The 15,586-nt window shown below is 61.2% G+C and overlaps 1 protein-coding gene across 1 annotated transcript in view; it reads right to left on the bottom strand.

Annotated features, from left to right (window-relative positions):
* Positions 1 to 421: 421 nt before the first annotated feature.
* Positions 422 to 15,586, bottom strand: part of Mn1 (MN1 proto-oncogene, transcriptional regulator) — a 36,581-nt gene continuing 21,416 nt past the window's right edge. The window contains exon 2 of the mRNA XM_069994619.1: positions 422 to 1,298. Coding sequence (XP_069850720.1) covers positions 1,117 to 1,298 — 182 coding nt within the window. The 3' untranslated portion in view covers positions 422 to 1,116. The remainder of the gene's footprint in view (positions 1,299 to 15,586) is intronic.

Genomic DNA, 15,586 nt, shown 5'->3' with positions numbered 1-15,586 from the left:
GGCAGGCTGGATGGAAGCAGAAATAACAGGTCTTATTTTCTTCATGAACAGACAAAACAAAACAGAACACCAACCCAGCAGCAGGCGGAAGGCAGGGGTATTCCCTCGCACCCCTCACCTGCCTGGACTGAGGGCTTTGGGGTATCGATGTAGATCCCGGGATAGTAACATGGCGCTCACCCGCTGGTATTCCACGAAAACTCTTCTTCTCCAGAATTCCCATTTTTTTTTTAATAAGAAAAAAAGAGGGGGGGAGGGAGGAGAGGGAGAAAAGAGGAAGAGAATTTTAAAAGAGAGAGAGAGAGAGAGAAAGACGCCGCTCTTGTCTCATTATGAATTAAGAAATACTTGGACATAGGAGGAGCCTGAAACTTAAAAACACGTCAAGAAAGAGGTGGTCTAAAAATGTACACAGGCCGGGCGCTGGTGGCTCACACCTGTAATCCTAGCTACTCAGGAGGCTGAGATCTGAGGATCGCGGTTCAAAGCCAGCCCGGGCAGGAGAGACCGTGAGACTCCTATCTCCAATAAAACCACCAGAAAACCGGAAGTGGCGCTGTAGCTCAAGTGGTAGAGTGCTCGCCTTGAGCTGAAGAGCTGAGGGACAGCGCTCAGGCCCAGAGTTCAAGCCCCACGACCGACAAAAAAAAAAAAAATAAAAAAAAAAAATAAAAAAATAAAAATGTACACAGGCCAAGATTCTAGAAAAAAAAAAAAGCAAACAAACAAACGAACGAAAGAAGGAAAACAAAACCACAGGAGACGGGAGAGAATTCTCTAGCGGGAAAATGGATTCAGCACGTTTGCTAACACTTGCGGCACTTGCAGACCGGTGGGACTGGGTTGTCTGGTGGTGGTGGTGGTGGTGACAATGGTGGTGTTGTCATCTTCCTCCCTGCCCCTTGAAATTAACCCTTTCCCGTCCAAATGCCACTATGCAGGTTCCGACCTAGACCCAATTTTTTAAAAAAAGAAGAAAAGAAAAGAAACTATCATCCACGCCGCCACAGAGGCCCTTTCCAAGGAGTCGTGGGAGTTGGGGCCGGGTGGAGGGGGGGGGAACTAAGAAGGGGGACAGGAGGGCCTGATGGGGGAGGGGCGGTGGTTCTTGTCCCTTCAAGTCAGAGCTGCCACGAACGTCCCGAAGCGGCTGGAGATGTCCGAGTGCAGGGACCGCCAGGTGGGCACGGGGGCGCGGGCCTTGGCCTCTCCCACGTCGTCCGTGCAGTGGACAGACAGGCACTGCAAGTGGCTGCCGGGCTGTGGGGCTGAGGCCTTGCTGGCTGTGAGGTCGTGGGCTGTGGAGAGAGAAGGGTAGATTAGTGGCAGGTTGGGCATCATGGCTGCCGAAGCCCCTCTACCCATGCTCCCCGCCCCCGTCTCTGGGCTTCAGTTTCCCCCTCCCTCCCCCTTTGGGAAAGCAGGGCTTAGCCTAGCTGGGAAGGATTCGTTACCTATGAAAAATAACCAGACATGAGGTCAGGTTTGCAAAGGTGTCTACGCTGGGGCATTCACGGATGCATAGGAGTTCACCGGATACACAGAAAGATGGAGGGGAGGACTGCCCAGACCGGTTCTTAGGATGCTCTAGACAAACTTGCGGAGAGCCTACTATGTGCTCATGGGGCCCTACTACGTATCAGCCCCAGGAAATAAAGACAGCTGTGCCACTACATCATAGCCAAGAAAACAGGCCCAGAGAGGGAGACAGGCTGACTCGGGTCACACAGGAGACAATGAGCAGCTGGCTGGGGAAACCCACAGTTCCCCAGCCCCTCCCCCTCCCCCCCCACCCCATGCCCTCTTCCCACCTTAGTGTGTGGGAGGGGAGGGCAGTGAGGCAGGGGCCTTCTGGAGACCCGTGTCTCCCCATTGTGTTACAGAGGAGTCCGCATCTCAGAGAGGCACAGACACTTGCCCGCAGACACACAGAGCCAACAGGGACGCATCAGAGCCTGAACTTCTAAGGGGCAGCCAGGTGGAGTCCTTGCCCGCCCCCCCCCCCCACGGGAAGTGAATGAGAGTTCCAGGCTCCCCGGGCCTCCACAGGGAGGTCACTGCGCCAACCCAAAACTGCTGTCCCCCAAAGGGCAGAAGGAGGTTTTGCCTTCCTCCTAGAAGGTCCACTGGGCCCCACCCGGCTCAGCCCCCCAGATCAACACCACCACCACCATCCTGCCTGATGACAGAGGGGCCGGGAAACCACTCATACCCGAGTATGAACTAGAACCCAAGTCCCCAGGAAACGGAAGGAAAAGAAGGGAGAGGCGGGAGGTGGATCGGAAGCGGAGCTGGCGGGAGTTTCTAAGTTGGCATTCACAGGGGTGCACACCCAGATACTGAACTCCAGCACCCGCCCCGCCCCCTCCCCCGAACCCTCGGGGAAGCTGGGGTTCAGGCCTGCCTCACCCACTCCCCCGGGGATTACGGGGGGGCCTCCCTCCGGGAAGCCAGGCCCCAGCCTGCAGAAAAAATGGAGGGGCACAGATGGAGGGCGGGGTGGGGGTGAGCTACACCCCCAGCCCCGGAGGAGGAGGAAGACATTGAGGTTCACCAGGCCCCCCACCCCAGATCTGCCAGGTGATGTTTACAGACCAACCCTTCCGCATGAATCCACCAGCGCCTGCCAAACTCCAGCCCAGCAGTCCCGCGGACGAGTCCAGGGGCCCAGCACAGGCCGGCAGCCCCTTCCCCGCCCCAGGCTCCCAGAGAGCCAGGGGTTCGCCCCAGATCACACAGCCCAGCCACGGGCCTGACTCCCCAGCCCTGGTTTGGGCTCACTACAGGGCAGGCTTTTGGTGTGCGCCCCCCCTACCAAGGCAGATGAAGTCTGTAGCGTTTGACAACCAGAGCAAGACCGAACGCATCCCTTCCCCGGATTCCTTCCAGCCGCGGGGACCCGACACACCCGTAGATCAATCAGCCCTTGGAAGCCACTCACGTCCCAGCCTGTCCATGGCCAGAGAGGCCCCCGCAGCCTCTGGGGGACCCCACCCCCACCCCCAAGGAGTGACAGGGCCCCTCGCTGAGCCCAGGGGCTGGAGGACGTGGGGAGGGGCGGCTACTCAGCACCGGCCCTGCCTGGGATGCAAATCTCCAGCTGACCCCACCTGACACTGAGAGCCTCCTGTTCATGCTTCCCGGGTAGCTGGGACGGCAGGCAGGCACCCATAAGCCCAGCCTAGGCCCAGGCATCCGTGCCCGATCCTATCTGAGAAATAAGGAGCAGCAGAGAGGGCTGGGAAACGGCTTGGCGGCAGAAGCCTGGGGCCACAAGTTCAAACCCCAGTTCGGCAAGCAACATCCTCACGCCGTGTCCCCCCGTCACGCTGCATCCTGTCCGTTGAGATGCGGAAGGGAGTCCCCCATCCCTCCTTGGGGCTGACCTCCACCTCTGATCCTCCTGAGCCCTGCCTCTGCAGCAGCTGGGATTACAGGCATGAGCCACGATGCTTGGCTGTTTTTTCTTTCCTTCTTAAAGTCCTAAAGGGATCGGGGCAGACAGTCCTGCTTGCTGGCCTGGAGCAGAGCAACTGTGCCAACTCAGAGCGGGGCCTGGACCAGCTGGGAACCTCACCTGGCTTCTCTGAGAATCTATAAGAAAAGGGGTCCCCCCCCCGTCCCTGGGGAAAGCTGGAGGCTCCTAACCGGCTACTCGCAGCAGCCACGCTCGGGGAGCTGGGGCGGGGGCTGGAGCCCCAGCTCTGCGTCCGTCCTTCGTGTCCGTCAGTCCATCCGTGGGTGGGTCCCGGGGCTCCCCGCTTCCTGCCTGCCCGAGGCAGGCGTGGGTTGAGGAGGGTTTCCTGGGTTATTTTTAACTCCCGGCTTATGTAAGCCGTGTGGGCCCCGAGGTTCACCTTGCAGGCTCCGCACGGAGGCGGGTGTATTTTGGGGGTTCCTTTATTTGGACCCCGGAGCAGTGGGGAAGGAGACACCAGCCTGGAGGCAGCCGTCCATCAGCAGAGCAGAGGCCGGTCGGACAGCCGCGGGGCTCTGTCCTCACCCGGGTGTCCCTGGGCCTGGAGAAGGGCCTGGGGCCGGGGGCGCCTGCGGCCCAGCCCTGCCTGGTGGGGAGGCCTTGGGCACCAGTCATGGCTGCCCCAAGTCTCCGGGGCTTTCTCCTCTGGGAGATGATGATGCTGGCACCGGGGCACGCTGGGGGCTCAGGAGACTGACAGCCTTGTCCTCAGGGCAAGTCATGGGGCTTGAACTCTGGGCCTGGGTGCTGTCCCTCAGCTCCTCAGCTCAAGCCGAGCGCTCTGCCACTTGAGCCACAGCGCCACTTCTGGTTTTCTGGTGGTTCATGGGAGATAAGAGTCTCATAGACTTTCCTGCCCGGGCTGGCTTTGAACTGCGATCCTCAGACCTCAGGCTCCTGAGTAGCTGGGATTACAGGCGTGAGCCCCTGTGTCTAGCACAAAACTTGGTTCATAGAGTGCTCAGACCTGTGCCCCAAAGCCTGCTGCAGGGCTGCAGGGGACCTGTGGTCAGCTCCCCCAACCCAGCAGGACCCCCTCCAAGGAGACCCCCCCCCCGGCCCCGGCCTCACAGTCAACCCTCGGTCCTGGGAACTCCTCTACCCTGGCTTCAGAGGCAGGGGGACAGAAAGAGGCCCAGAGAACCGGCAAGGCGGCCTCTGCCCTGTCACCCGGAACACACACCACACACACACTCAGCAGTATGGGACAGCCCAGGGCCTGAATTCAGAGCCCTGGGTTCAAATCCCACCAGGGCCCTGTCCCCCGGCAGCTCTAAGGTCTCAGCTAGGTATGTGGTGAGCCTCAGTTTCTCCATCTGAAGAAGGGGATGGCCCTCCCCATCGTCCCCCCAAAATGTCACCGGAGCCCAGCTTGGAGGCCGGAGGACAGACACCCCAGCCCGTGGACGCCTCTCTGCCCTCAGGCACAGAGTGGGGGTTCTGGCGAGGAGTTGCTCCATGTTTGCAGGAATGACAGTCTCCTCCCAGCTTGCTGTGTGACCCTGGGTAAGTCCCTGTCCCTCTCTGGGCCCTGTGTGGTCCTCTTCTAAGTGACCAGGGGTGGTGGCCGTACAGCCCTTCCAGCCGCTGGCAGTGATCAGGCTGTGGGCAGGCGTCTGGGGCAGGAGCATTCCCAGAGTGAGGGACACCACGAGGCCACCCTGACCCCCCACGCGGCCAGCAGCCCGCGTGACTCTCCATCCCGGGGCCACTGAGCGTCTCCTGCCCGTCAGAGGACTGGCCACCATCGCCCAGCCCCCCCATCCGTGGCCCCCCACCCTTGACCTGTGACCTGCGCCAGCTCTGCCTTTCCTATCACCATGACAACCGAGAGAAACAGGAAAAGGAGAGTCAGCCGCAGCCCGGTCCCTGTGCCTGGCAGCGTGGGGGAGGGGGAGGGACGGGGCAGTGACCACAGAGGCCACGCCAGTCTCCCTGGGTCACCCTGACACCAGGATGAGACACCCATCCCCCCCCAGGGAGGAAGCCGAGGCTCCAGGCCCCGGCACCCGAGGCTGCCTGTGGCTTTATCAGAGTCCCTGGGAGAAGAAAAACGCCCCTGGGTACAAACCCTTCCTAACCAGCCCCCCTCCCCTGTGCAGGGCTGGAGGGTGGACGGGGGGGGGGGGGGGGGGAACCATCCAGGCCGTGGGAGCCGTGGGGATTAATGCAGGCTGGCGAGGGCCAGGGCGGCTGTCACGGAGATCGAGAAGCTGCTGGAGGTTCACAAGGGTGACACCAAGGCCACGGCGTGGAGCCGGGGGACGTGGGACCAGGGGGGAGCCAGGCCCCCGGCTAGACGGACAGCCAGGGCTCCGGTGGGGGCCGAGGGCCACCCCCACCCCAGCTTCTGGCTCCTTGGAGAACGTGGGCCCCACCCCCACTCCCAGGCCAGGCTGTGTGACCTCGGCTGGGAGGCTGCACCTCTCTGAGCCCCCCCCCCGGAACCATTCCTCCTCGGGGCTGAGCCCCCCAGCCTCCGGTCCTCCTGGGAGTCTGCCTTTGCTCCTGCAGCTCCCCAAGAGTCTCAGCTCAGCTCCTGTCTGCTCAGCCCCTGGGTCTCTCCATTCTCCTCCTCCCACAATGGACATGGCTGCCCAGCCCAAGAAACTGAGGCCCGAGGAGGAGTGGGCGGTGACCGGGAAGGTCAAGGGTCAGCCGTGTGATACCTTTCAGGGGCCCCATGTGCCACCCAGAGACACGCACCTGGTCATCTCCACAGCACCAGATGCAATGAGCGCCAGCGCCTACCCTACCTCCCTATTTCTTTCTTTGGGGGTGCTGGGGGTCGCACCCAGGGCCCTGCGTTTGCTGGGCAGGCACCCTGCCCCTTTCTGACCAGGTGAGATCTTATGCAATCCTCACTAGGAGCCCAGCGCGGCTGGCAGCGCCTTTGTCCCAGCCTCGTTCCACAGATAGAGAATCTGCCAGGCTCAGCAAACCGCAGCCCATGAAGTCACGGCCGGCCCACCGCTGGTTGGTGCCAATAAAGTTTTACTGGCACGCGGCCAAGTCCACACATGTCCATCTAACGGCTGTTTTCACTGAAGTTGCCACAGAGACAGCCAGGCTCCGTCAGAGCTTTCCGAAGACTGAATGGTTAAACCAAATATCTGGGCACCCCCTGACCCAGTCAAGTTGACAAAGAGAACGAACGGACTTAATGTTTTGTGAGACCCACAAATGCAAAGTCTCTCTCCCAGGCTCCGAGCAGAGAAAGCCTGCTGAGACTGTCCAAGTTCACAGGAAGGAGGAAGGCCCAGCCAGGTATGCAGTAGGTGCTCGATACGTGCTGCGGCTTCTTTCCTGGGCTCCAGTGGAGACCTTCCTGCCCTCCTACTTAAAAACCAATACGACCTTCAATCGTGTCTGGGACAGAAGTTTGCTGTAAAAATGTTTTTTAAAAAAACCATTCCAGAACATTTTGCCAAATGCAACGGGAAAGAAGAAGGATGGTTGTCAGAGGTGAAGCGAGTCTGCTGCGTCATAGCCCAGTGAGGATCGAGGTTACCCCCGTGGGAAGGGACTAGGCTGGATTTGAACCCCCAGCCTGTGCTACTTTAATCAGCCTTTCCTGTCTGCCATGCTTGGGGAAGACAGGTCGGGGGAGGGAGCTGATCTGCACTTAGAAGGAATGGCTGGTCACGATCACTACGATAAGGTAAGAACCCACACCCGCGCGCGGTTTAGCCCACCCAACCTCAGCCCCCACTTCTTGAGGACTCTGCACCATCCAGCCTTTGGGCTTGGAAGAGGTATGCCCACCACAAACACCCCCGGCTTGATTTCCCTCTACAACGGACTCTCCACTCCCCGCTGCAGGAAACCAGGACCAGGCTGTGTGGCCTCAGGTGCATTACTTGCCCTCTCTGGGCTATTATCCTCTTTGCAGGTGGCAGGGGAGCCGGCTGCCCAGACGGTTGGCTCCTGTGGCCCTAAGAGGTCACCCCCAAACTGTCTGCCCCAGGGACTGCTGGGAATTGTTCCCTGGCCTCTCCCCGGGCAGGACCGCCGAGCCCTCATGCAGTCTCAGTGCTGACCTGGGAAGGTGGGGGGTGAGGCTCCCGGGGAAGGCAGGGGTGTGGGAAGGGGCAGGCAGGGGTGAGGAAGTGACTCAGTCAGCCCGGCCTCCCCGACGCCACCCACACCCCACCTCTCGGAAGAAGGATTTTGTTTTTTGTCTCCAGAAAGGAGAAGCAGGATTAGAACCCAGAGCTCCTCCTCCCCGGGCAGAGGTCACGGCCCTTGACACCCTGTGGTGAGAGACCTGGGTGGTCAGTGCCGGACACCGGGGAAACCAAGCTCAGAGGGGGGCCAGGTGGGAGGTGGGCCCGAGCTCATGGCTGGTCCACATCCATTCAGAAGGTTCCAGAAGGTTCTAGTATGGGGGTTGAGGTAGGGGCCACAGCTTCCCCTGGCCCCTTCGCCTGAGTGACAGGCCTTAGGGGAGGCCCGGGGACCCCCTGTAACACTTGGGATGACATGCCCCGATCATCCTGCTGTGGGCCCAGACTTGAGAAATGAGGTCCACAAAACAGAGCACTGTGTCCCGAGTCCTCACTGTGGCCCTGGCACATAGTAGGTCCTCGGGCCGGAGTGTGCAGAGGACAGGACTCCTGCTGTCCCGTGCGGCACAGGCCCTGGGCTTCCCAACAGGCCCCAAATGGACTTCCCAGGGCTTGCTGGCTGCCTGTGCACGGGCCTGCAGGGCATTCTCCTCAGAACTCCCAGGTCGGGGCGGTGACCCCCCCAACACCCCAACGTTCCCCCCGCACCCCTTGCCCTGAGACAGAACCCCCAGCCCCAGCCTGAGGCTAAGCCAACTGCTGGCATGAGCAGCAACTCCAACAAGGGGGTGTGGTCAGAGAGGCCACGCCCACACGAAGGGGCGGGGACAGCCTCTGGGGTGGGGCCATGGATAGCCCCACCTCCCTGTTGCCAAGCAACAGCTCCCACCCTTTTCAGACAGAGGGCACAACCCTCTCCCAGAACTTCACCCGGGCAAGTGCTGGTCTAGAAGACTCGTCAAAGCCTCGCCCCATCTGGCCGTCACCTTTAAACAGGAAGGTTTCCCAGACGGAGGTCCCAGAGGGAAAAGGAGGAACTTTTCTAGAATTATCAACCACGTAAATTGCCCACCTTGTGCCCTAGGCAGACATCATTCATCAAGCACAGCACGCTTCTCAGGCAGATCCCGGCCTCCGCGTCTCTCCTAACAATACTGCGGGCAGCCATGACTAATCCATCCAGACTAGCACTGTGTCTATCCAGGCTGTCATCGACCTGACCACAGACAGGGAGAAACTGAGGCCCAGTGGAATGACATGACCATCCCAAGGTCGGAGGGGGTCAAGAAGGCTGGGATTAAAACCTGCACCGCCCCCCTGCTTCATTTTCCTTCTTGCATCACTCCCCATGGCTCTGGATGGAAGAAGTAATTCAGACTGAAGCCCAGCAGGTAGCGGCTAGAGCTAACAAGATTGAGGACGCCAACGGTGACCAGGACAACAGTAATAATTAAAAAAAAGAAAACAAAAAACAGTGGCGTCGGGCACTGTGGCTCGCTCCGGTAATACTAGCTACTCGGGAGGCTTGAGATCTGGAGGATTTGGGGTTCAAAGCCAGCCTGGGCAGGAAAAGTCCCAGAGACTCCATCTCCCAACTAACCGGCAAAATGCCAGGCTGGAGGCGTGTCTCAAGAGGTGGGGGTGCCAGCCATGAGCAAGAACGCAGACAGACATCGGAAGGCCCTGCGTTCACACCCCAGCGACTCCACTTCACCCAGCACCTGCCTGGAGCCCTGAGCCTCACCGCCCAGGTCACGTGGTCTCGGCACCCGGTGGGGGCCATTCACCCCAGAGCAGAGCACTGAGTCCCCACCCCTCACCAGGTATCCTCAGCTTCCTCCACAGCCCTGGGGACCAGCACAGCGCCATCCACAGCCACCAGGCAGTGCAGAGGCCGGGCCAACAGAACCCGGGCTTTAGAGCCACGTGAAGCACGGCGGGTCTAGTGAGAGAGCCGGCAGATGATAGGGGCGCCCAGGAGAGAAACTGAGGCTCGGAGAAGGGAGGACCCAGCCTCCCAGGCCACCGTGCCCTGGGACAGACAGACAGCAAGTGAGCTCAAGCCCCTCCCCTGCCTTCGCCCAGTGGCGCGGCCTTGGCCACGCCCTTTCCCTCAGGGCCTTGGTCTCCGGGAAGTGAGAGTAGCAATCCAGCCTGGGGAGGTGGGGAGGCTTCTGCCACCTTCAGAGCCAATGACAGCACACACAACAGACCTGGCAGGAGCTTCGGTGCTCAGGGAAGCTGCAAATACACCGGTATGCCTCCACCTCCACCACCACCACCATCACCACCATCATCATCACCACCATCATCATCACCACCACCACCATCATTATCACCATCACCACCATCACCACCACCATCATCCTCACCACCACCACCACTGTCATCATCACCACCATCATTATCACCATCACCACCACCATCCTCACCACCACCATCATCCTCACCACCACCACCACCATCATCACCACCACCATCATCACCACCACCACCATCAGCATCATCATAACCACCACCACCATCACCACCATCACCACCACCATCACCACCACCATCATCACCACCACCACTACCACCACCACCACTACCATCACCATCATCATCACCACCACCACCATCATTATCACCATCACCATCACCACCATCATCATCACCACCACCATCATCATCACCACCACCACCACCACCACTACCATCACCATCATCATCACCACCACCACCATCATTATCACCATCACCATCACCACCACCATCATCACCACCACCATCATTATCACCACCATCATCACCACCACCATCATCACCACCATCATCACCACCACCATCACCATCATCACCACCACCATCATCACCATCACCATCATCATCACCATCATCACCACCACCATCACCACCATCATCATCATCACCACCACCATCACCACCACCACCATCATCACCACCACCATCATCACCACCACCACCATCACCACCATCATCACCACCACCACCATCATCACCACCACCACCATCACCACCATCATCACCACCACCACCATCACCACCATCATCACCACCACCACCATCACCACCATCATCACCACCACCACCATCATTATCACCACCATCACCACCACAATCATCACCACCACCATCACCACCATCACCACCACCACCATCATTATCACCACCACCACCACCATCATCACCATCACCACCATCACCATCATCACCACCACCACCACCATCATCATCATGACCATCACCGTCACCAGCATCGACACCCCCACCATCCATCACCACCACCATCATCACCATCATTGTCATCACCACCACTATCACCATCATCACCATCATCACCACCACCACCACTGGCACCAGACGCTGTGGCTGGCTGGCTAAGGCTTCTCTCCCACCAGGGCTGGTTGGGAACTGGGCTTGAGTGGGGAAACGTCAGCGGATGCTGCGGTGGCCAGGCTCCCTGAGGCTCGACCAGCCCTCCCCCGGCACCCAGGAGCCTCTGCCCCTCCCCGGCCCTCCCTCTGGGAGTCCCTCTGGGGGCCCGGGGAAGAAAAGGAGGCCTCTCTCCCACAGCTGTCACCCCCACCCCGGGGGGAGGGCTACAGCCACGCTGAAAGGCCGCCGGGCCCTGGGGCTCATTCGGCTGTTTTCGGTGGCTCCGATGAGTTCATTTTACTGCGACAGAATATTAAGCAGCTCCCGGGAACAGATGCTGGGCTGCAGCTCCGGGCGAGGGGGGGGAGGCCAGGCCGCGGGCCGGGGGAAAACTCAAGTCCTGCTTCACGCCGCCCAGAGCCCGGGGCTCGGCGTGGCCTACGTCCTCATCACCCCAGCGACCTGTGACCAGGACCTCCCAGGGGCCCAGGCTGCTCCCACGGCCACCCCGGGCGGCAGGAGCCCCCACATCTCAGAGACAGAGGGCAGCGCTGTGCCCCACTCAGGGCTACAGAGGTGTGCGCACCGGGATTCGAACCCGAGCCCTCTAACATCGTGTGGCCCGCGTTCTGCTGCAAATCAGATCGCAAGCTGTGGCTCCGACGTCCGCATTTCCTGGCACCAGACCAGCCATCGCCAGGCTGCAGAACATGCTGGCTGTGTGGCTTCCTCTGTCAACGGGGTCTCCCTGTTCCACATGGGGAAACTGAGGCCTGGCCAAGCAGGACATAAGACACACCAAGGAGGCCACGGATGACCCGTCCACCCTTGCGTGGGCCCAGCGGTACCGGTACGCGGGGCTCAGGGCTGGGAAAGCGACACCCCGATTCCATGCCACTGCGCCTGAGTGGAACCCCCGCTGTTCTCACACCACACATTCAACCCCAGCCCCCGTGACAGAGCAGTGCCCACCACAGCACTCCCGCTGGGGAGATGGCGCCCGGGGAAAACCCAGCCCCGCGGCCCACAGAGCCCCGACCCACAGAGCCCCACGGCCCACAGAGCCACGGCTCCTAACTCTGGGGAGGACTGGGGAGGATGGCCCTGCATCCAGGGCCCCCCCCAGAGCTAAGTGTGGGTCTGCTGTCCATGGACACTCATCAAAGAGAGACACAGACAGACAGACAGACAGACGGGCGGACGACAGACAGAGACAGAGGAGAGCAGAAGGAAGAGAGAAAGGGGGAAGGAGAGAGGGGAACAGAGAACGAGAAAGAGAGGTAGATAAAGAGAGGGGGAGGACACACATACACACACACACACATACACACACACACATACACACACACACATACACACACACACACACACACACACACACACACACACACACACTCACGGCTGTCTGGAGTCTGACCTCTGGCATTTCTACACCCAGACATCCTTGTGTTCATAAAAAAAGGGGGGGATCCTTTAGCAAGGACAGATGTGCTGGGGAGAAGCGGGGGAAACGCGGGAGGGGGGCTTTATCAGAGCTTCACTCATCCCCCCAAAACAAAAACAAAAAATCTCAAGAACAATCTAGAAGGGAGGCAGAAGGGGCACGGGTGAAGGCAGAGGTGGCAGACAGGGTCCCCGGGGTCCGGGAGCAAACGGGCGTTCTGATTAATGAGGCCTGAAAAGGGGCTGGGGGTCTCTCCAGCCCTTCTGGGGGTGCCGTCTGCGGGGCCGGGAGGCCCAAGGTGGGGGTGGGGGTCCTGGGGGAGGGAGGGGGCTCAGTCCGTCCAGGGCCAAGCTGTAGTTAATGCTAAGGATGCGAAGACATTTATTAAATGGGAAGTGTGTGGGGGGGACCCTAATTAAGAGGTTCATCCCAGATTCATTGCCAGTAAAAGCTAGGCAGGCCGGGCGGGCAGGCGCGGGCCGACGGCTTCTCCACCTGACCTCATTAAAAAATCATAATAACCAAATAGAATACAGGGCTTCCCTGGCCCTGGGGGCCGGGCTGGCCCCCGGGCCCTGCTCCCCTCCAGACTGGCAAACCAGGAAGATCCATCACACACGCATGTCTGGCCTCCACGCGAGGTGAAGACCGGCCAGGTCATGGGGGGGGCAGGGGGGAGGGGGGGGAGGGGCGGGGGGAGGGGCGGGGGAGGGGTGTCTGGGACAGGGAATGAGAGACAGCCAGCCAGGGGCCGGCTGGCATGATTGTTCATGACATAAAATGGAGAGGAGGGGGGAAAAAGGAAAGGTGAGTATCTGAGAAAGGGGGTGGGAGAAGTAATCCCAGCAAATACCTGGGCACTCCCCACCGAGAGACTCCCCCCCTAACTCTAACCCCCACCCAGGACAGGCTGTGGAACATCTGGGTTCTGGAGGAGCTGTGAATAAGAAGCAGTGTCGGGCTAGGTGGGCATGGTAGGGCACACCTGTAATCCCAGGTTGAGGAAGGAGGCTCAAGAGGTTAGCCTGAAAGACTTGGTGAGCAGATGAGGCAGGAGAAGGAAAAGGAGGGGTAGGGAGAGGAGGAGGAGGAGGAGGAGGAGGGGTAGGGGGAGGAGGAGGAGGGGGAGGGGGAGGAGGAGGAGCAGGAGGAGCAGGAGGAGCAGGAGGAGCAGGAGGAGGAGGAGGGGGAGGGGGAGGAGCAGGAGGAGGGGGAGGAGGGGGAGGAGGAGGGGGAGGAGGAGGAGGAGGAGGGGGAGGAGGAGGAGGAGGAGGGGGAGCAGGAGGGGGAGGAGGAGGAGGAGGAGGGGGAGGAGGAGGAGGAGGAGGGGGAGCAGGAGGGGGAGGAGGAGAGGGAGGAGGAGGAGCAGGAGGAGCAGGAGGAGGGGGAGGAGGAGGGGGAGGAGGAGGAGGAGGAGGGGGAGGAGGAGGAGCAGGAGGGGGAGCAGGAGGGGGAGGAGGAGGGGGGAGGAGGAGGAGCAGGAGGAGCAGGAGGAGGGGGAGGAGGAGGGGGAGGAGGAGGAGGAGGGGGAGGAGGGGGGGAGGAGGAGGAGGAGGAGGGGGAGGAGGAGGAGGAGGGGGAGGAGGAGGGGGAGGAGGAGGAGGAGGAGGGGGAGGAGGAGGAGGAGGAGGGGGAGCAGGAGGGGGAGGAGGAGGGGGGAGGAGGAGGAGCAGGAGGAGGAGGAGGGGGAGGGGGAGGAGGAGGAGGAGGAGCAGGAGGAGTAGGAGGAGGGGGAGGAGGGGGAGGGGGAGGAGGAGGAGGAGGAGGAGGAGCAGGAGGGGGAGGAGGAGGGGGGAGGAGGAGGAGCAGGAGGAGCAGGAGGAGGGGGAGGAGGAGGGGGAGGAGGAGGAGGAGGGGGAGGAGGAGGAGGAGGAGGGGGAGCAGGAGGGGGAGGAGGAGGGGGGAGGAGGAGGAGCAGGAGGAGCAGGAGGAGGGGGAGGAGGAGGGGGAGGAGGAGGAGGAGGAGGGGGAGGAGGAGGAGGAGGGGGAGGAGGAGGGGGAGGAGGAGGAGGAGGAGGGGGAGGAGGAGGAGGAGGAGGGGGAGCAGGAGGGGGAGGAGGAGGGGGGAGGAGGAGGAGCAGGAGGAGGAGGAGGGGGAGGGGGAGGAGGAGGAGGAGGAGCAGGAGGAGCAGGAGGAGGGGGAGGAGGGGGAGGGGGAGGAGGAGCAGGAGGAGGAGGAGGGGGAGGGGGAGGAGGAGGAGGAAGAGCAGGAGGAGCAGGAGGAGGAGGAGGAGGGGGAGGGGGAGGGGGAGGAGGAGGGGGAGGAGGAGGAGGAGGAGGGGGAGCAGGAGGGGGAGGAGGAGGGGGGAGGAGGAGGAGCAGGAGGAGGAGGAGGGGGAGGGGGAGGAGGAGGAGGAGGAGCAGGAGGAGCAGGAGGAGGGGGAGGAGGGGGAGGGGGAGGAGGAGGGGGAGGGGGAGGAGGAGGAGGAGGAGGAGGAGCAGGAGGAGCAGGAGGAGGAGGAGGAGGGGGAGGGGGAGGAGGAGGAGGAGGGGGAGGGGGAGGAGGAGGAGGAGGAGGAGCAGGAGGAGGAGGAGGACAAACAAGATTGTCTATGGACGGCAGGTGGCCGTCTACATTCTTTTACACTTCACCGGCGTCCTTGTGGCTTTCTGGAAACGTTTCCAGCACCCTCGAGGGACGGCTTCTCCAAACCTGGCACCCACAGTGACCTGGGGCAAGGCAGGCACCCCACGCACCGAAGGGGGTGGCTGGAAACGTCAGCTCCCCCCCAAATAAGCAGGGACGAACCCCCTATTCCTGCAATGCCTCCTCTCCAGTACCTTTCTGACATCCAGTGAGCCCAAAAGACAGATGAGGAAACTAAGGCAGAGGTGTGGAGGGGGGGGTGCTGAAGGCCTTGGTCTCAGAGCTCAGGGATGCAGACTCGGGGCTCACTGGGATTTGGAGGGAAACCAGCATGGAACCACGAACAGACAAGCAGACCCGAGACCGCCCCCCCAGGCCGTACAACTCACCCACAGGGTCCCCCCCAGGCTGGGTTCTGCCCCATGCCTGGTGGGGAGGGGCAGGGTCGTATCTTGCACAGTTGCTATGGGAAACGCTACCCAGCCTCCCACCCCCAGCCTCCCGCCTCCAGCCTCCGCTCAGCCAGATCGGAGGGGGCGAGGGATGGGGGGGAGGGACTCGGCCTCCCTGAGCCTGTTTCCTCTTGGGTCCAGCAGGGCTTAGCCTGCAGGATGTGAGGGGGGGCGGGTACA

The sequence above is a fragment of the Dipodomys merriami genome, unplaced genomic scaffold (assembly GCF_024711535.1).
Source record: "Dipodomys merriami isolate MVZ:Mamm:240054 unplaced genomic scaffold, mDipMer1.0.p SCAF_45, whole genome shotgun sequence".
Classification (NCBI taxonomy): Eukaryota; Metazoa; Chordata; class Mammalia; order Rodentia; family Heteromyidae; genus Dipodomys; species Dipodomys merriami.
The sequence above is the reverse complement of the archived record's forward strand: the minus strand, read 5'-3'. Positions and strand labels throughout refer to the sequence as shown.